The following is a 20884-nucleotide window of genomic DNA, read 5'->3' on the forward strand; positions in this document are numbered from 1 at the left end:
ACATCGATAATCAGTTTCATGTTGATCATCGATAGGGCAGTCCCTCAGATCACATCGATAATCAGTTTCATATTGATCATCGATAGGGCAGACCCTCAGATCACATCAATAATCAGTTTCATGTTGATCATCGATAGGGCAGCCCCTCAGATCACATCAATAATCAGTTTCATATTGATCATCGATAGGGCAGCCCCTCAGATCATAGGTCACTAATCGGTCTGCACTGTTCACCAGGAGAGAAACACTTCTGATCACAGATCAGTAATCAATCAGTTCACATTGATCATCAATAAACAAATCCTTTCGATCAGAGATAAATAATCAACTAGTTCCCATTGACTATGAACAGAGCAGACCTTCAGACCACAGATCATTATTAAATTTGTGTTAATAATCAATAGATCAAAAATTTTATATCGATAATCATTTCATTTGTCAATAGAGCGATCAGTCAGTTCTTATCAGCAATTAATTCAGTGTGTAATTTATTTCAATAACCACAAGATGCATTTAACCATGGATTAATAATGCTAGATTCATCATTTGGTTTTATCATTAACTAGTATTAATATAATTATTATAATAAATCACCCATTTGACAGACATGAAGTGGCATGAACCCATCTGGTTAACCAAATAGCAAGACATAAATTGATCAATTATCAAGGCAGGCATCAATACCCCGATTAATAATTGAGACATTTATTCACACATAATAATTAATAGTAATTTATTTAGATCAATAAATGATCAACCTGGCCATTTATTCCGATCAGTAATCAATAGGTAGATGTTTATTCAGATCAATATTCAGTGCATCATTACATACAGATATTCATTCAGATTAATACTCAATAAAGGCATTAATTCTGATCAATAATTGGTAGATACAGGCATGTATTCACTTAATAATTAATAGTGATGTTCTTTCCCCCCATTAATAATTACAGGATACATGCATTCATTTTCGGATTAATAATCAATGTCTACACAAGAAAAGACAAGTTTTGCAGATTAGCACTGATCAGGAAATGAGCCAGTTTCCTGAAGCATTGTTGTAGAACAATGCATTTTCAGGTGAATTTGTACACAATCGATAAGTTGATCAATTTATAGAAATTTGGCAAGAGAAGGCTGATAGACCAGTCAGTAGGTGAATGAATCAGTTTGTCGATATATTAATAAATCTGAAAACTAACTCAACTTGCAGCATCCAAAACAAGGCAGCTAAACTAATCAGGATGTGACCAACAGTATAATGAAGCTGTGTTGTAGTCATAAATAAGTACTGGTTAGTTTAATCGTTATTTAACTCCATTTATTTCAATGTAATTTGAAGATATATCAGGGAGTAGGGAATATATATTAATCAGGACATTATGTAGCTGTTGAAATCAATAATAAACAATTATAATTGCCCATGATAAATAGAAATATGTGCAGGTAGGTAGTTGTACTGCGATTAATAGGAACTGATGGCATTGTGTTGCTTAATAGTGTTGTGGAAAAGTGTATCGATATAAAAATGCAGAAAGTGACAAGTGGATGCATTATTGTCTGTAGATTAATTAACTTTACCTATTGAATAATAATTAGCTTTTACACAAAATTTAGTTGAGTTTAAATTACACTTTGACGTTACATTTTGATGGTTCTTTTGGTCTGAGCATTTTTGTGTTGGCGGGTGGGGTGGGGGGAGGAGGGGCAGTGCCCTCCACGCTGCTTCCTGAAGTCACTCGGGGATAGCGGCCATTGTGGAGGTGATGAATGGACCAAGGGGTGCGGGGGATAAAGCAGCAACAGAGTCACTGAGTTGGACAATCACATTGGAGCGTGGAGCAGGCCTGACGGTCCAATGGCCAACGCCCGCCCCTGTTTTCTACCTTTTCTATGGAAAATCCTGGAGCGCAAAAAGGGGACGTCAGAAAGCTTTGGCTGAGAAGATTAGGGCGGATCCACAGAGATTCTTTTCAGTACATTCAAGGGAAAAGAATAACCAGAGAGAGAATAGGACCCCTCAAGGACCAAAGTGGACGTGTATGTGTGGAACCGCAGGAAATGGGCGAGGTCCTCAATGAATATTTCTCCTCTGTCTTTACTGTGGAGAAAGATGTGAAAACTTGGCAAGTTAGTGGTGATATCTTGGGGACAGTGCGTATCTCAGTAGAGGAGGCATTGGGTGTCTTAGAATGTGTGAAGGTGGATAAATCTCCTGCTCCTGGCCAGATATTTGCAACAAGTGGCTAGAGAAGAAATTGTGGGCACACTAGCTGATACTTTTGTCTCATCGTTAGCGACAAGTGAGGTCCCAGCAGACTGCAGGATAGTGAATGTTGGGCCATTACTCAAGAAGGGCTGCAGAGAAACTCCCAGGAACTATAGAGCAGTCAGCCTAATATCGGTGGTGGGTAAGTTACTTGAGAAGATTCTGAGGGATAAGATATACTTGCATTTGGCAGGACAGGGTTTGATTTGATTAGGAACAGTCAGTGTGGTTTTGTGAGTGGGAACCCATGCCTCACAAATCTGTTTGAGTTCTTGGATGAAGTGACCAGGAAGGTTGAAGAGGGAAGGGAGGTAGACGTAGTCTATGTGGATCTCAGTAAGGCCTTTGATAAGGTTCCACATGGTCGGCTGCTCTGGAAGGTTAGATTCCATGGAATCCAGGGGGACCTGGCAAATTGGATACACAATTGGCTTGATGGTAGGAAGCAGAGGGTAATAGTGGAAGGATGTTTGTCGGACTGGAGGCCTGTGACTAGTGGAGTCCCCCAGGGGTCGGTGCTGGGCCCATTGCTGTTTGTTATCGATATCAATGATTTGGATGAGAATGTACAAGGAATGATTAGTAAGTTTGCAGACGACACTAAAACAGGCGGGATCGTGGGCAGTGAGGAAGGTTCTCAGAAATTGCTGCAGGACCTTGATCAGCCGGGGAAGTGGGCCGAGAAACGGCAGATGGAGTTTAATATAGATAGGTGTGAGGTGCTGTATTTTGGAAAGTCAAATCAAGGCAGGAGTTTCATGGAAGGAATGAAGTGGGACAGAGGGACCTTGGAGTTCAGGTGCACTGTTCTCTGGAAGTGGAGTCCCAGGTAGACAGGGCAGTGAGGAAGGCTTTTGGTACACTGGCCTTCATCAGTCAGGGCCTTGGGGACTGAAGTGGGGAAGGTATGTTGTAGTTGGACAGGAGGTTGGTGAGGCCGCACTTGGAGTATTGTGTTCAGTTTTGGTCCCCGTGCGATAGGAAGGATGTTATTAAACTGGAAAGAGTGCGGAAGGAATTTACAAGGATGTTGGCAGGACTCAAGGGTCTGAGTTATAGGGAGAGGTTGGACAAGCGAGGACTGTTTCCATCAGAGCGTAGGAGACTGAGGGGGGGACCTTATAGAGGTGTATAAGATCATGAGGGGCATGGACAGGGTGAATGCACTCAGTCTTTTCCCCAGGGTTGGGGAATCGAGGACTAGAGGGCATCAGTTTAAGGTGAGGGGGGGAAAGAATAAAAGGGAACCTGAGGGGCAACATTTTTACCCAGAGGGGGGTACGCAGATGGAATGAGCTGCCAGAGGAAGTGGTTGAGGCAGGTACATTAACAACATTGAAAAGGCATCGGGACAAATCCATGGATAGGAAAGGGTTAGATGGATATGGGCCAAGTGCAGGGAAATGGGGTTAGAGTGGACGGCCATTTTGGCCAGCATGGACCAGTTTGGGCTGAAGGGCCTCTGTCCGTGCTGGAGGACTCTGTGATTGACTGTGGCCCTAGTGGCTTTGTTGAGTCTGCCACCAGCACGTGGACGACAGCAGTTCCAGACGGCAGCTCACATCACCTTCTGAAAGGCCAATAAATGCAGCACCAGCCAGCGATGCCCACGTCCCAAGAATGAATTAAAAAAAAAGTTCTGTCTATTGTCATAACAACCCAACACTTCATTCAATCCCTTGTCCTTACTTGACTCAGCTGTGACTCCACACACACAGCACTTAACTCTCAGTAACCCTCCAGGCAATGTATGATTGGGAATAAACACTCAGGAGAAAGTGAGGACCGCAGATGCTGGAGATCAGAGCTGAAAATGTGTTGCTGGAAAAGCGTAGCAGGTCAGGCAGCATCCAAGGAGCAGGAGAATCGACGTTTCGGGCATAAGCCCTTCTTCAGGAATGGCTGCGCTTTTCCAGCAACACATGTTTCAGCAATAAATACTCTGATGCTTTCATCCCATGAATGGAGAACAACAACTTGTTTCTGAGTTCAGAGTCAATGGGTTCAATCCTCATCAACACCGAGCACACACAGTGTAGTACGGAGGAGGTGTTGCGCTGTCAGACCTTCGATAGGGAGGGCCACACAGTCAGAAGGTCAGTACTGAGGTAGCGTCGCACTGTCGGAGGATCAGTACTGAGGGAGTGCCGCACTGTCGGAGGGTCAGTACTGAGGGAGTGCCGCACTGTCGGTGGGTCAGTACTGAGGGAGTGCCGCACTGTCGGAGGGTCAGTACTGAGGGAGTGCCGCACTGTCGGAGGGTCAGTACTGAGGGAGTGCCGCACTGTCGGAGGGTCAGTACTGAGGGAGTGCCGCACTGTCGGAGGGTCAGTACTGAGGGAGTGCCGCACTGTCGGAGGGTCAGTACTGAGGGAGTGCCGCACAGTCAGAAGGTCAGTACTGAGGTAGCGTCGCACTGTCAGAGGGTCAGTACTGAGGGAGTGCCGCACTGTCGGAGCGTCAGTGCTGTATTGGTGGGGTCCTCCTGTGCGCAAACTGTGTATGCTCTGTTGAGTAAGGAGATGACGATGCAGAACTTCATGGGTCTTGAGCCGGTTGAATGCAGATCTGTAGAACCGGCTGAGGGGCAGGTGATTGAGTGCTTGACTGTTTGCAAAGTGAATTACTTTCTGGATTTGGGACAAATCCGTTGCAGTATCACATGAAGGGAAAGGTCTGTCGCTGCATAACACTGGGGTACAGTACTGGTGGGGACAGGTCTGTCAGTGTATAACACTGGGGTACAGTACTGTTGGGGACAGGTGTGTCACTGTCTAACACTGGGGTACAGTACTGGTGGGGACAGGTCTGTCACTGTATAACACTGGGGTACAGTACTGGTGGGGACAGGTATGTCACTGTATAACACTGGGGTACAGTACTGGTGGGGACAGGTCTGTCACTGTATAACACTGGGGTACAGTACTGGTGGGGACAGGTCTGTCACTGTATAACACTGGGGTACAGTACAGGTGGGGACAGGTCTGTCACTGTATAACACTGGGGTACAGAACTGGTGGGGACAGGTCTGTCGCTGTATAACACTGGGGCACAGTACTGGTGGGGACAGGTCTGTCAGTGTATAACACTGGGGCACAGTACTGGTGGGGACAGGTCTGTCAGTGTATAACACTGGGGCACAGTACTGGTGGGGACAGGTCTGTCAGTGAATAACACTGCGCAACAGTACTGGTGGGGACAGGTCTGTCACTGTATAACACTGGGGTACAGAACTGGTGGGGACAGGTCTGTCACTGTATAACACTGGGGTACAGTACTGGTGGGGACAGGGCTGTCGCTGTATAACACTGGGGTAAAGTACTGGTGGGGACAGGTCTGTCACTGTATAACACTGGGGTACAGTACTGGTGGGGACAGGTGTGTCACTGTATAACAGTGCGGTGCAGTACGGGTGGGGACAGGTCTGTCACTGTATAACACTGGGGTACAGTACTGTTGGGGACAGGTCTGTCGCTGTATAGCACTGGGGTGCAGTACCAGTGGGGACAGGTCTGTCACTGTATAACTCTGGGGGACAGGTCTGTCACTGTGTAACTCTGGGGTACAGTACCAGTGGGGACAGGTCTGTCACTGTATAACACTGGGGTACAGTACTGGTGGGGACAGTTCTGTAACTGTATAACACTGGGGTACAGTACTGGTGGTGACAGGTCTATCGCTGCATAACACTGGGGTACAGTCCTGGTGGGGACAGGTCTGTCACTGTGTAACTCTGGGGTACAGTACCAGTGGGGACAGGTCTTTCACTGTATAACACTGGGGTACAGTGCTGGTGGGGACAGTTCTGTAACTGTATAACACTGGGGTACAGTACTGGTGGTGACAGGTCCGTCACTGCATAACACTGGGGTACAGTCCTGGTGGGGACAGGTCTGTCACTGTATAACACTGGGGTACAGTACTGGTGGGGATAGGTCTGTCGCTGTATAATACTGGGGTACAGTACTGGTGGGGACAGGTCTGTCGCTGCATAACTGGGGCACAGTACTGGTGGGGAGAGGTCTGTCACTGTATAGCACGGGGGTGCAGTACGGGTGGAGACAGGTCTGTCACTGTGTAACGCGGGTACAGTACTGGTGGGGAAAAGTCCGTCACTGTATAACAACGGGGTTCAGTACTGGTGGGGACAGGTCTATCGCTGTATAACACTGGGATACAGTACTGGTGGGGAGAGGTCTGTCACTGTATAACACTGGGGTACAGTACGGATGGGGATGGGTCTGTCACTGTATAAGGACAGGTCTGTCACAGTATAACACTGGGGTACTGTACTGGTGGGGATAGGTCTGTCACTGTATAACACGGGTACAGTACTGGTGGGGACAGGTCTGTCACTGTATAACACCGGGGTACTGTACTGGTGGGGGCAGCTCTTCACTGTATAACACTGGGGTACAGTACTGGTGAGGACAGGTCTGTCACTGTATAACACTGGGGTACAGTACTGGTGGGGACAGGTCTGTCATTGTATAACACTGGGGTACAGTACTGGTGGGGACCGGCCTGTCAGTGTATAACACTGGGCAACAGTACTGGTGGGGACAGGTTAGGCAGTGTATAACACTGGGGTACAGTACTGGTGGGGACAGGTCTGTCAGTGTATAACACTGGGGTACAGCACTGGTGGGGACAGGTCTGTCACTGTATAACACTGGGGCACAGTACTGGTGAGGACAGGTCTGTCACTGTATAACACTGGGGTACAGTACAGGTGGGGACAGGTGTGTCGCTGTATAACACTGGGGTACAGTACTGGTGGGGACAGGTGTGTCGCTGTATAACACTGGGGTACAGTACTGGTGGGGACAGGTCTGTCACTGTATAACACTGGGGTCCAGTGCAGGTGGGGACAGGTGTGTCGCTGTATAACACTGGGGTCCAGTGCAGGTGGGGACAGGTGTGTCACTGTGTAACACTGGGGTACAGTACTGGTGGGGACAGGTCTGTCACTGTATAACACCGGGGTATAGTACGGGTGGTGACAGGCCGGTCAGTGTATAACACTGGGGTACAGTACTGGTGGGGATGGGTCTGTCACTGTATAACACGGGTACAGTACTGGTGGGGACAGGTCTGTCACTGTATAACAATGTGGTACCGTACTGGTGGGGACAGCTCTTCACTGTAAAACACTGCGGTACAGTACTGGTGGGGACAGGTCTGAACACTGCAATACAGTACTGGTGGGGACAGGTCAGTCATTGTATAACAGTGAGGTATAGTACTGGTGGGGACAGGTCTGTCACTGTATAACACTGGGGTACAGTACTGGTGGGGACAGGCCTGTCAGTGTATAACACTGGGGTACAGTACTGGTTGGGGACAGGTCTGTCAGTGTATAACACTGCGCAACAGTACTGGGGGGGCCAGGATAGTCAGTGTATAACACTGGGGTACAGTACTGGTGGGGACAGGTCTGTCACTGTATAACACTGGGGTACAGTACTGGTGGGGACAGGTCTGTCACTGTATAACACTGGGGTGCAGTACTGGTGGGGACAGGTCTGAACACTGCAATACAGTACTGGTGGGGAGAGGTCTGTCATTGTATAACACTGGGGTACAGTACTGGTGGGGACAGGTCTGTCACTGTATAACACTGGGGTACAGTACGGGTGGGGACAGGTCTGTCACTGTATAACACTGGGGTACAGTACGGGTGGGGACAGGTCTGTCACTGTATAACACTGGGGTACAGTATGAGTGGGGACAGGTCTGTCACTGTATAACACTGGGGTACAGTACTGGAGGGGACAGGTCTGTCACTGTCTAACACTGGGGTACAGTACGGGTGGGGACAGGTCTGTCACTGTATAACAGTGGGGTACAGTACTGGTGGGGACAGGTCTGTCACTGTATAACACTGGGGTACAGTACGGGTGGGGACAGGTCTGTCACTGTATAACACTGGGGTACAGTACTGGTGGGGACAGGTCTGTCACTGTATAACACTGGGGTACAGAACTGGTGGGGACAGGTCTGTCACTGTATAACACTGGGGTACAGTACTGGTGGGGACAGGTCTGTCACTGTATAACACTGGGGTACAGTACTGGAGGGGACAGGTCTGTCACTGTCTAACACTGGGGTACAGTACGGGTGGGGACAGGTCTGTCACTGTATAACAGTGGGGTACAGTACTGGTGGGGACAGGTCTGTCACTGTATAACACTGGGGTACAGTACGGGTGGGGACAGGTCTGTCACTGTATAACACTGGGGTACAGTACGGGTGGGGACAGGTCTGTCACTGTATAACACTGGGGTACAGTACGAGTGGAGACAGGTCTGTCACTGTAGAACACTGGGGTACAGTACTGGAGGGGACAGGTCTGTCACTGTATAACACTGGGGTACAGTACTGGTGGGGACAGGTCTGTCGCTGTCTAACATTGGGGTACAGTACTGGTGAGGACAGGTCTGTCGCTGTATAACACTGGGGTACAGTACTGGAGGGGACAGGTCTGTCACTGTATAACACTGGGGTACAGTGCAGGTGGGGACAGGTGTGTCGCTGTATAACACTGGGGTACAGTACTGGTGGGGACAGGTGTGTCACTGTATAACACTGGGGTACAGTACTGGTTGGGACAGGTGTGTCACTGTATAACACTGGGATACAGTACTGGTGGTACAGGTCTGTCACTGTATAACACGGGTACAGTACTGGTGGGGACAGGTCTGAACACTGCAATACAGTACTGGTGGGGAGAGGTCTGTCACTGTATAACACTGGGGTACAGTACTGGTGGGGACAGGTCTGTCACTGTATAACACTGGGGTACAGTACTGGTGGGGATGGGTCTGTCGCTGTATAAGGGCAGGTCTGTAACCATCTCACACTGGGGTACAGTACTGATGGGGACAGGTCTGTCACTGTATAACACGGGTACAGTACTGGTGGGGACAGGTCTGAACACTGCAATACAGTACTGGTTGGGACAGGTCTGTCGTTGTATAACAGTGAGGTATAGTACTGGTGGGGACAGGCCTGTCACTGTATAACACTGGGGTACAGTACTGGTGGGGACAGGCCTGTCAGTGTATAACACTGGGGTACAGTACTGGTTGGGGACAGGTCTGTCAGTGTATAACACTGCGCAACAGTACTGGGGGGGCCAGCATAGTCAGTGTATAACACTGGGGTACAGTACTGGTGGGGACATGTCTGTCAGTGTATAACACTGGGGTACAGTACTGGTGGGGACAGGTCTGTCACTGTATAACACTGGGGTACAGTACTGGTGGGGACAGGTCTGTCACTGTATAACACTGGGGTACAGTACTGGTGGGGACAGGTCTGTCACTGTATAACGCTGGGGTACAGTACGGGTGGGGACAGGTCTGTCACTGTATAACACTGGGGTACAGTACGGGTGGGGACAGGTCTGTCACTGTATAACACTGGGGGACAGGACTGGTGGGGACAAGTCTGTCACTGTCTAACACTGGGGTACAGTACGGGTGGGGACAGGTCTGTCACTGTATAACACTGGTGTGCAGTACTGGTGGGGACAGGTCTGTCACTGTATAACACTGGGGTACAGTACAGGTGGGGACAGGTCTGTCACTGTATAACACTGGGGTACAGTACTGGTGGGGACAGGTCTGTCACTGTATAACACTGGGGTACAGTACTGGTGGGGACAGGTCTGTCACTGTCTAACACTGGGGTACAGTACAAGTGGGGACAGGTCTGTCACTGTATAACACTGGGGTACAGTACTGGTGGGGACAGGTCTGTCACTGTATAACACTGGTGTACAGTACTGGTGGGGACAGGTCTGTCACTGTATAACACTGGGGTACAGTACAGGTGGGGACAGGTCTGTCACTGTACAACACTGGGGTACAGTACAGGTGGGGACAGGTCTGTAACTGTACAACACTGTGGTACAGTACAGGTGGGGACAGGTCTGTCACTGTATAACACTGGGGTACAGTACGGGTGGGGACAGGTCTGTCGCTGTATAACACTGGGGTACAGTACGGGTGGGGACAGGTCTGTCGCTGTATAACACTGGGGTACAGTACCGGTGGGGACAGGTCTGTCACTGTATAACACTGGGGCACAGTACTGGTGGGGACAGGTCTGTCACTGTCTAACACTGGGGTACAGTACTGGTGGGGACAGGTCTGTCACTGTACAACACTGTGGTACAGTACAGGTGGGGACAGGTCTGTCACTGTATAACACTGGGGTACAGTACCGGTGGGGACAGGTCTGTCACTGTATAACACTGGGGTACAGTACAGGTGGGGACAGGTCTGTCACTGTATAACACTAGGGTACAGTACTGGGGGGGACAGGTGTGTCACTGTATAACACTGGGGTACAGTACTGGTGGGGACAGGTCTGTCACTGTATAACACTGGGGTACAGTACAGGTGGGGACAGGTCTGTCACTGTATAACACTGGGGTACAGTACTGGTGGGGACAGGTCTGTCACTGTATAACACTGGGGTACAGTACCGGTGGGGACAGGTCTGTCACTGTATAACACTGGGGCACAGTACTGGTGGGGACAGGTCTGTCACTGTCTAACACTGGGGTACAGTACTGGTGGGGACAGGTCTGTCACTGTACAACACTGTGGTACAGTACAGGTGGGGACAGGTCTGTCACTGTATAACACTGGGGTACAGTACCGGTGGGGACAGGTCTGTCACTGTATAACACTGGGGTACAGTACAGGTGGGGACAGGTCTGTCACTGTATAACACTAGGGTACAGTACTGGGGGGGACAGGTGTGTCACTGTATAACACTGGGGTACAGTACTGGTGGGGACAGGTCTGTCACTGTATAACACTGGGGTACAGTACAGGTGGGGACAGGTCTGTCACTGTATAACACTGGGGTACAGTACTGGTGGGGACAGGTCTGTCACTGTATAACACTGGGGTACAGTACAGGTGGGGACAGGTCTGTCGCTGTACAACACTGCGGTACAGTACAGGTGGGGACAGGTCTGTCACTGTACAACACTGGGGTAAGAATAGGAACGACCAAGTGCCTGCAGGTGGATGCTGGTTTAGTTTGAGGTTATGATCAGCATGGACTGGTTGAACTGAAGATTATGTTTTCATTATATATGGCTCCCTAGTGGCCATGCGGATCGGTCACACCCAATCGGGATGTTTGCTGGACCAATCGGGATGTTGCCGTGGAAAGATGCACTCCCTCGGTGCGGGAACTGGGACATTGAGCTCTGGAGCCTGTCGCTGAGTTTAGAGGGCACAGCCAGGGCTGACCACTTGCATGGTGGGTCACTCCCCACCTCAGGGATGCTGGGGTTTGGTGTGTGTGTGTGTGTTTGGTCACCCCTGGAGATTCTCTGACCCTGTTCGAGGCCGAGATGGGTGAGGCAGCCCAGGAGACAATCTGTCCAAGGCACTTGGCCCTGGGAGTGCTTGACGTTCCCAGCTGTGAGCAAGGTGGCCTGGCTGCGATGTTGAAACATGCCTCTTGCCAAAGGGAAATGTTTTGTTTTGGTTGTTTGTCTCTCTCTGTATTGCGTCTGACACTTGCTGACTCAGCTCAAGTTCCGGGTGATTGCGCTGTTTCGAGAGCACCGTCTCCTTCTGCTCTTTGACCCACTCTCCACCCACTGGTTCCTGAATCTGTCATTGCCCTGCCTCTGGGAGGCTGTTGCTGTTTCACTGTTTGTTGTTGACTCTGGGGGGAGTGGAGCTGCAATGGGGGCAGGGAGTTTAATGGCACAGCCATCAGTGGGTTCACTCTGCAGCGTGGACATACGTAAAGAGAGAGAGAGAGGAAAAAAACAAACTGTACTCACAAGGGTTGGAACAATGCCCTGACACAAATAAGTGGTCCTCAAAATTGCTCAGTGCTCTCTTCCCGTTGGACTGGTCCAAACTGGCTGGGAATATCCCACTCTTGGAAGTTGCACCAGTGGATCTATCCACTGGCTGTGCCCACGAAGTGACTTATGTTTGGGGATGCGGGAACATGTATAATGCCAATTATACATGGCATTCCGTCAGCACTGACCCTCCCACAGTGCTGCACGTCCTCAGTACTGACCCTCCCACAGTGCGGCACTCCCTCAGCACTGACCCTCCCACAGTGCGGCACTCCCTCAGCACTGACCCTCCCACAGTGCGGCACTCCCTCAGTACTGACCCTCCGACAGTGCTGCACTCCCTCAGTACTGACCCTCCGACAGTGCGGCACTCCCTCAGTACTGACCCACCGACAGTGCGGCACTCCCTCAGTACTGACCCTCCGACAGTGCGGCACTCCCTCAGCACTGACCCTCCCACAGTGCGGCACTCCCTCAGTACTGACCCTCCGACAGTGCTGCACTCCCTCAGTACTGACCCTCCGACAGTGCGGCACTCCCTCAGTACTGACCCTCCGACAGTGCGGCACTCCCTCAGTACTGACCCTCCGACAGTGCGGCACTCCCTCAGTACTGACCCTCCGACAGTGCGGCACTCCCTCAGTACTGACCCTCCGACAGTGCGGCACTCCCTCAGTACTGACCCTCCGACAGTGCGGCACTCCCTCAGTACTGACCCTCCGACAGTGCGGCACTCCCTCAGTACTGACCCTCCGACAGTGCGGCACTCCCTCAGTACTGACCCTCCGACAGTGCGGCACTCCCTCAGTACTGACCCTCCGACAGTGCGGCACTCCCTCAGTACTGACCCACCGACAGTGCGGCACTCCCTCAGTACTGACCCTCTGACAGTGCGGCACTCCCTCAGTACTGACCCTCTGACAGTGCTGCACTCCCTCAGTACTGACCCACCGACAGTGCTGCACTCCCTCAGTACTGACCCACCGACAGTGCTGCACTCCCTCAGTACTGACCCTCCGACAGTGCGGCACTCCCACAACACTGACCCTCCGACAGTGCTGCACTCCCTCAGTACTGACCCACCGACAGTGCGGCACTCCCTCAGTACTGACCCACCGACAGTGCGGCACTCCCTCAGTACTGACCCACCGACTGTGCGGCACTCCCTCAGCACTGACTCTCCGACTGTGCGGCACTCCCTCAGCCAATCCGAAGGGGTGAATGAGTGTGGATGGGGTGGACTCCCCCCTGCGATCCCTCCAATCGCAAACAGCTCTTGATGGGAAATGTAGTGAAGTGACCAGCTGCGGCTCACTGAGGACAGGTTTCAATCCCTCGTCCTTGGGTCAGAAGATTGTGGCTTCAACACCCACTCCACAGCTTACAGCACAAAGCGCTATTCTTGGTACTGAGGGAGTGCCGCACTGTCGGAGGGTCAGTACTGAGGGAGTGCCGCACTGTCGGAGGGTCAGTACTGAGGGAGTGCCGCACTGTCGGAGGGTCAGTGCCGAGGGAGCGCCGCACTGTCGGAGGGTCAGTGCCGAGGGAGCGCCGCACTGTCGGAGGGTCAGTGCCGAGGGAGCGCCGCACTGTCGGAGGGTCAGTGCCGAGGGAGCGCCGCACGGTCGGAGGGTCAGTGCTGAGAGAGTGCCGCACTGTCAGAGGGTCAGCAGCTCTGTGTGGTGTCACAGGTGAATGATCTGATTTTGAAGAAGTCCGGCGGTGGAGGGGAAAGTTGACTCTGATGTCCTGGGGCCTCTGAAAAACAAGCCTGACTAAAAATAAATGATTGGGTCATGACTGGATTGACTGCTCGGTGCTTCGGGATGTCCTGACATTGTGGATGTTGGAGGCTCAGTACTTCCTGTTTCTGAGTTTGTTGCCCATGGTCATTGCCTGAGTGACAGTGTCGGTAGATCAGTAACCTGAGCTTGTTTTTGTTTCTGTCAGCTATAGACAGTCCTGACCTCCTCTGCAGCCTCTCACAAACTGTGCGTGTAATGTCATGTGCTGTTTGTTGATGTGAATGCACTGCCTCCCCTCCTCCCTGGCCTTGACCAAACACTCTGCACGGTGTTTACTCCCCTTCTCCAGTGCTGCACTCTCAGCCCTGTGGGTCAAGTGCCTCACTAATGCATTCACATCAACTCCTGAACAGTTGAGGAAGTGAGATCTTGCGAATTGATAGTGGTGCAGCGTTTTCCCCCGTCCATTCACCCTCCTGAGGGGATGAGAAAGGGCAGAGACCAGGTCTCGAACTTGCATTCCCTCGGGTCTGTCATTGAACCTGGTTTTTCATCCTCGCGGCTCACCGACAGTAATATTCCAGATTTATTATCTGAACTCTGTTACTTATTTGTTACTCCTTCCTGAACTTTGCCTTTTCCCTGAGAGCTGCTATATATCCTTCTCCCCCACCAAAAAAAAACCTGGTTTGGTTCATAACTGACCTGGAATGAGCTGGTTGCCTTTTGAGGAACAGCTATACAGGCTGGGTCAGTATCCTCTGTCAGTCCACTGAGCACAATGGGCTGAAGAGTGGCCAATGGAGTTTAAGTTTCATAAATGTAATGTGCTACGTAGCAATAAAACACACGAGCAGGATTTACGCGATTAAAAGTAAGGCCTTCAGTCGCGTTGGGGCGTAATGCGTTGAAGTTTGCGTCACAGGTAGACAAGGGGGTTGAGAACGTGTTTCGCTCACTTGCCTTCATTGCTCAGACCTTTGAGTATCGGAGTTGGGACGTACAGGTTGAGGTTGTACAGGATGTTGGTGAGGCCTCTTCTGGAACACTGCGTCCAGTTCTGGCCGCCCTGTTATCGGAAGGACATTATTAAGCTGCAGAGGGGTCAGAAGAGATTTACCGGGATGTTGCTGGGACTGGAGGGTTCGCGTTCTCCGTAAGGATTTGGCTCAGCGGGGACTTTGTTCACTGGAGTGTTAGAGGTTGAGGGGCGACCTTAAAGAGGTTTATAAAATCATCTAAGGTGAATGGCAGCTGCCTTTTCCCTTGGGTTGGAGTGTATTTTTAAGATGATGTTAACAAAAAAAATGAGGGGCAAGATTTTTTTTAACACTGAGAGTGGTTCATGCGTGGAATGAACATCCAGAGGAAGTGATGGATGCAGATACCATCACAATGTTTAAATAATTATTTAGGTAAGTGCATGAATAATTAAATTAGATTCTCTACAGTACAGAAACAGAACCTTCGGCCCAACAAGTCCACACCGACCCTCCAAAGAGTAACCCACACAGACCCATTCCCTTACACTTGCCCCTGACTAATGCACCTAACGTTATGGGGAGTTCAGCACGGCCAATCCACCCTAACCTGCACATCCCTGGACACTATGGGACAATTTAGCACGGCCAATCCACCCTAACCTGCACATCCCTGGACACTATGGGACAATTTAGCACGGCCAATCCACCCTAACCTGCACATCCCTGTACACTATGGGACAATTTAGCACGGCCAATCCACCCTAACCTGCACATCCCTGTACACTATGGGACAATTTAGCACGGCCAATCCACCCTAACCTGCACATCCCTGGACACTATGGGACAATTTAGCACGGCCAATCCACCCTAACCTGCACATCCCTGGACACTATGGGACAATTTAGCACGGCCAATCCACCCTAACCTGTACATCTTTGGATTGTGGGAGGAAACTGGAGCACCCGGAGGAAACCCCACGCAGACACAAGGAGAATGTGCAAACTCCACACAGACAGTTGCCCGAGGTGGGAATCGAACCCGGGTCCCTGGTGCCATGAGGCAGCTGTGCTAACCACTGAGCCACCGTGCTGGCCCAGAATGAGAAATGTTTGTAGGGATACGGGCCAAGTGCAGGCAGTTAGGTCTAGTTTATGGTCGGCATGTGGACTGTTTTGGACAGAGGGTCTTCCTGATGAAGGGCTGATGCCCGAAAAGTCGATCCTCCTGCTCCTCGGACGCTGCCCGACCTGCTGTGCTTTTCCAGCAACACACTGTTGACTCTGAGCTCCAGCATCTGCAGTTGTGACTTTCTCCCTGTTTGGACTTGAGGGGTCTGTTTCCGTGCCGTCCGACTGTATGACTCCGGAGTTTACAAGAGTCCGAGGTGGCCTGATTGAAGCATGTAGGAGCAGGCTCGACCAGGTGAACATCACAAGGACACTTTCTCTTTGGGGTCTCATCGTTTGAAAATAAGGGGCGTCCATATCCAATAAGCAATCTCTGAGGGTTGAGAATCCTCGGAATTCCCTTTTTGGAAAGGCAGTGGGTGCAGAATCTTGAAATATTTTGAAGGAAGGCCGAGGTGGATAGATTCTTGATTGCCATGGGGACGAGCGATTGTCAGGGGATTTGCAGGAGTATAAGATTTGAGGTTAAAACCGGGGTCAGTCTTATTGAGGGCAGGTTTGAAGGGCCAAGTGGCCACCATGATTTGAACTGTAAAGCAGCCACACAGTCTAGCCTGTTCCCCTCTGAGGATCAGGGAAGCTGTTGAGTTCATGGCGGTTTGAGAGAAAATTTAGAGGAAGTGAGCCATTTGGCCCCTCGAGCCTACTCCACCATTCAACTGGATTGGGGCAGATCTGTGTCAGTGCCGTTTTCTGTACCATGACTACACCCCTCGATCGTGTTCATGTTTCAAGTCGTTTCTCTCTCGCTCTTGAATGGACTGAATGATTGGGACTCCACAGCCCTCAGAGGGTGGACTCACCCACTCTGGGTGAAGACGTTCCTCCACATTCTCCGTCGCTAATGGCCGACCCCTTACCCTGAGCCAGTGTCCCCTGGTTCCGAGTGCCCAGTCTCATCTGCCTCTCCCCATCGCACGGCCCCGCCCATCCCAGCAGTCAGCCGAGCGAACTTCCCACTGCACCTCCTCCATGGCGGGTGCATCCTTCCTGTATGCAATGGGGTGGTGGTGATCAGGGGCAGCCTTTTCACCAGCACAGCTCCCTGCTCCTTGACCAGTGTTCGGTGAGCTCCTCTGGAAGGTGATATTTCTTGCAGTTGGACGCTGCACAGAAGGGTGTGTCGGCAAAGGAGGAAGGGCTGTTCACTGTTTATTCCTTAATGACAATTGGTGATAATATCTCCTTCCATAATCAACATTCAACATGGCTGTTTTCACAGGACTAAGCATCCTTAAGTTCAGAGCCCTCTCTCTGGAGGTCTCTGTTATCACTTCCTCCACTTCCTCTCTCTTTTCTACATTTCTCTCTTGCTGTTTTCTCTCTCTCTTTCTCCCTGCATTCTCTGTCTGCATTTTTGCTCTCTTTCACACCCTCATTCTCACTCACACACTCTCAAACTCTCTCTCTCTCTCTTACTCACTCACTCACACTCTCTCTCCTCGAAGATGACCCTCAACTGACCACTCCAACTGGGCTTTTGGTCAACTCTCTCACCGAGTGGTCTGGTGTTAAATATCTTTTGGTTCTGCTCCTCTGACGTACTGCGATGGAGATGTTGTATGTTGATTTGATTTGTTATTGTCACATGTACAGTGAAAAGTTTTGTTTTGTCTCAGGCAGATCATACCGTACAAAGTGTGTCAGGGCGATAGAACAGGGGCAAGGGATACAGTGTGTCAGCCGCAGGGAAGGTGCACAGAGAGGGAGACCAACTTTAAATTTAATAGTTGAGAGGTCTATTCAGAAGTCTGATAACAGTGGGGAAGAAGCTGTTCCTGAATCTGTTGGTACACCTATACAAACTTTTATATCCACCCAGCAGAGGGTGGAGGAGAGTATAATCAAGGTGGGAGGGGTCATTGATGATGTTGGTGGCTCCTCTGAAGCAGTAGGATGTATGGGTGAAGTCTTTGGGTGGAAGGTTGGTTTGGATTGGGCTGTGTTCACGGCTCGCTTAAGTTGCCTGTGGTCTGGGGAAGAACAGTTACCAAACCACGCAGTGATGAGTCCTGGTAGAATGTGGTTGGTCCGCAAAAACTGGGGAGCATCCTGTTGTTTTGAGTCACTGCGAAGGCAGTGTCTGGTAGCAGTGCCATGACGGGGCCTCCCTTTTTTCTCCGCAGTCTCTCAATGAATTCCTGGACTCGTTGGGGGCACCGCTGGAGGTGACAGACGGCTTCATCAGCAGCATCTCGGTGACCATCCCCTGGTCGGCTCTGATTACGGAGAACTGCACCGTGGAGGTGACAGGCCTGCAGGTGACATGCAGGCCCAAGTATCACTTTGGTAAGCCGCGACCGGAGACGTTGGCGGAGTGAGAGGTGTGGGTTTGAGTGGGACAACCAGAGGCTGGAGAGCCTTGACTTCCCTGAGGCAGTGACTCCTGGTCACCCACTGCTGAGGGAGCGATGGTGGCAAAGTGCTGACTAATAATCCAGGCTAATGACCTGGGGGGCAGGGCTTCAAATCCCATCATGGAACACTTGGTGGAACTTAATCAATTGTTTCATCAACGTGGATCATTGAACTAGTCCCAGTCATGGTGACCATGAGGTACCCACCATAGAATACAATCGAAAAATCCCAATTGTGCACAAGAGGCCATTTGGCCCATCGTACCATCCACAAAGAGAATCCTAGCCAAACCCAATTCCCCTGACCCTATACTTGTAACCCTGCTTTTCCCATGGCTAACCCACCTATCCTGCACATCCCTGGACTCTACGGGACAATTTAGCACGGCCAATCCACCCTAACCTGCACACCCCTGGACACGATGGGACAATTTAGCACGGCCAATCCACCCTAACCTGCACATCCCTGGACACTATGGGACAATTTAGCACGGCCAATCCACCCTAACCTGCACATATTTGGACTGTGGTAGGAAACTGGAGCACCCGGAGGAAACCCCACACAGACATTGGGGAGAGGCTTGTATGGTTTAAGCAAAACAGCATAGATCAGCCGGGCCGAATGTCACCCCCCCTCACCCCCCCACACACACACACACACACACACCGTGGCTGTTCTTTGCAGGTCCTTCTCCCCTTTGCCCGGGTGTTTTGAGAGCCCCAGTGTCCCAACACAATCTGTGCTAACCCTAACTCTCTCAGTCCCAGGGACCGAGTCTCCCAGTTGGTCATCGTGTATGACCACCAGCATGCAACTCGCCAAGGAGTGCCTGAAGGAGCAGGCCGAAGAGCCGGAGGAACCCACGCAGCCACTCGAGGGCCTCGAGATGTTCGCGCAGACCATTGAAACCGGTAAGCCCACTGAAACTCAGGGGTTCAACAGCGCCCAAAGAAAGACGTTGCATTGTCTTATCACCTTCGATGATCCGAGGACATCATGAAATCCTTTATCGCCAAATAAGTCCCATGTCCAGTTACTGTGGTAGGAAATGAGAGCTGTGCTGCACACAGCAAAATTGTTTCTATCCAGTTTGTCCCTTCCATGTAGCGTGGTTACTTTACAGAGGGAAATTGAATCCACGTCAAAATGGCGAACTAAACCCCAGCCAACTATTGGTTGTGGTCAAGAGATATCTTTCCCATCCACCGAAAGGATAGGTTGGAGGCCTTGTTTTAATATCTGAACTGAAAGATGGCCATTCCGCCAGTGCGGCACACCCTCAGTACTGACCCTCCGACAGTGCGGCACTCCCTCAGTACTGACCCTCCGACAGTGCGGCACTCCCTCAGTACTGACCCTCCGACAGTGCGGCACTCCCTCAGTACTGACCCTCCGACAGTGCGGCACTCCCTCAGTACTGACCCTCCGACAGTGCGGCACTCCCTCAGTACTGACCCTCCGACAGTGCGGCACTCCCTCAGCACTGACCCTCCGACAGTGCGGCACACCCTCAGCACTGACCCTCCGACAGTGCGGCACACCCTCAGCACTGACCCTCCGACAGTGCGGCACTCCCTCAGTACTGACCCTCCGACAGTGCGGCGCTCCCTCAGCACTGACCCTCCGACAGTGTGGTACACCCTCAGTACTGACCCTGTGACAGTGCAGCACTCACTCAGCACTGACCATCCGACAGTGCAGCACTCCCTCAGCACTGACCCTCTGGCAGTGTGGTACTCCCTCAGTACTGACCCTCAGACGGTGCGGAGCTCCCTCAGTACTGACCCTCAGTACGGCGCTCCCTCAGTACTGACCCTCCGACAGTGCAGCACTCCCACAGCACTGACCATCTGACAGTGCAGCACTCCCCATCCGACAGTGCGGCACTCCCTCAGCACTGACCCTCCGACAGTGCGGCGCTCCCTCAGCACTGACCCTCCGACAGTGCGGCACTCCCTCAGTACTGACCCTCCGACAGTGCGGCACTCCCTCAGTACTGACCCTCCGACAGTGCGGCACTCCCTCAGTACTGACCCTCCGACAGTGCGGCACTCCCTCAGTACTGACCCTCCGACAGTGCGGCACTCCCTCAGCACTGACCCTCCGACAGTGCGGCACTCCCTCAGCACTGACCCTCCGACAGTGCGGCACTCCCTCAGCACTGACCCTCCGACAGTGCGGCACTCCCTCAGCACTGACCCTCCGACAGTGCGGCACTCCCTCAGCACTGACCCTCCGACAGTGCGGCACTCCCTCAGCACTGACCCTCCGACAGTGCGGCACTCCCTCAGCACTGACCCTCCGACAGTGCGGCACTCCCTCAGCACTGACCCTCCGACAGTGCGGCACTCCCTCAGCACTGACCCTCCGACAGTGCGGCACTCCCTCAGCACTGACCCTCCGACAGTGCGGCACTCCCTCAGCACTGACCCTCCGACAGTGCGGCACTCCCTCAGCACTGACCCTCCGACAGTGCGGCACTCCCTCAGCACTGA

General features: G+C 51.6%; 1 protein-coding gene across 1 annotated transcript in view; it reads left to right on the top strand.

Annotated features, from left to right (window-relative positions):
• LOC140457022 (autophagy-related protein 2 homolog A-like) overlaps nucleotides 1-20884 on the top strand; it is a 172431-nt gene that overhangs the window by 3563 nt on the left and 147984 nt on the right. Inside the window, 2 exon segments of the mRNA XM_072550928.1 lie at nucleotides 18158-18320; nucleotides 19151-19300. Of these exon segments, the coding sequence (XP_072407029.1) occupies nucleotides 18158-18320; nucleotides 19151-19300 (313 nt within the window).

This window comes from Chiloscyllium punctatum, chromosome 31 (genome assembly GCF_047496795.1).
Source record: "Chiloscyllium punctatum isolate Juve2018m chromosome 31, sChiPun1.3, whole genome shotgun sequence".
NCBI lineage: Eukaryota > Metazoa > Chordata > Chondrichthyes > Orectolobiformes > Hemiscylliidae > Chiloscyllium > Chiloscyllium punctatum.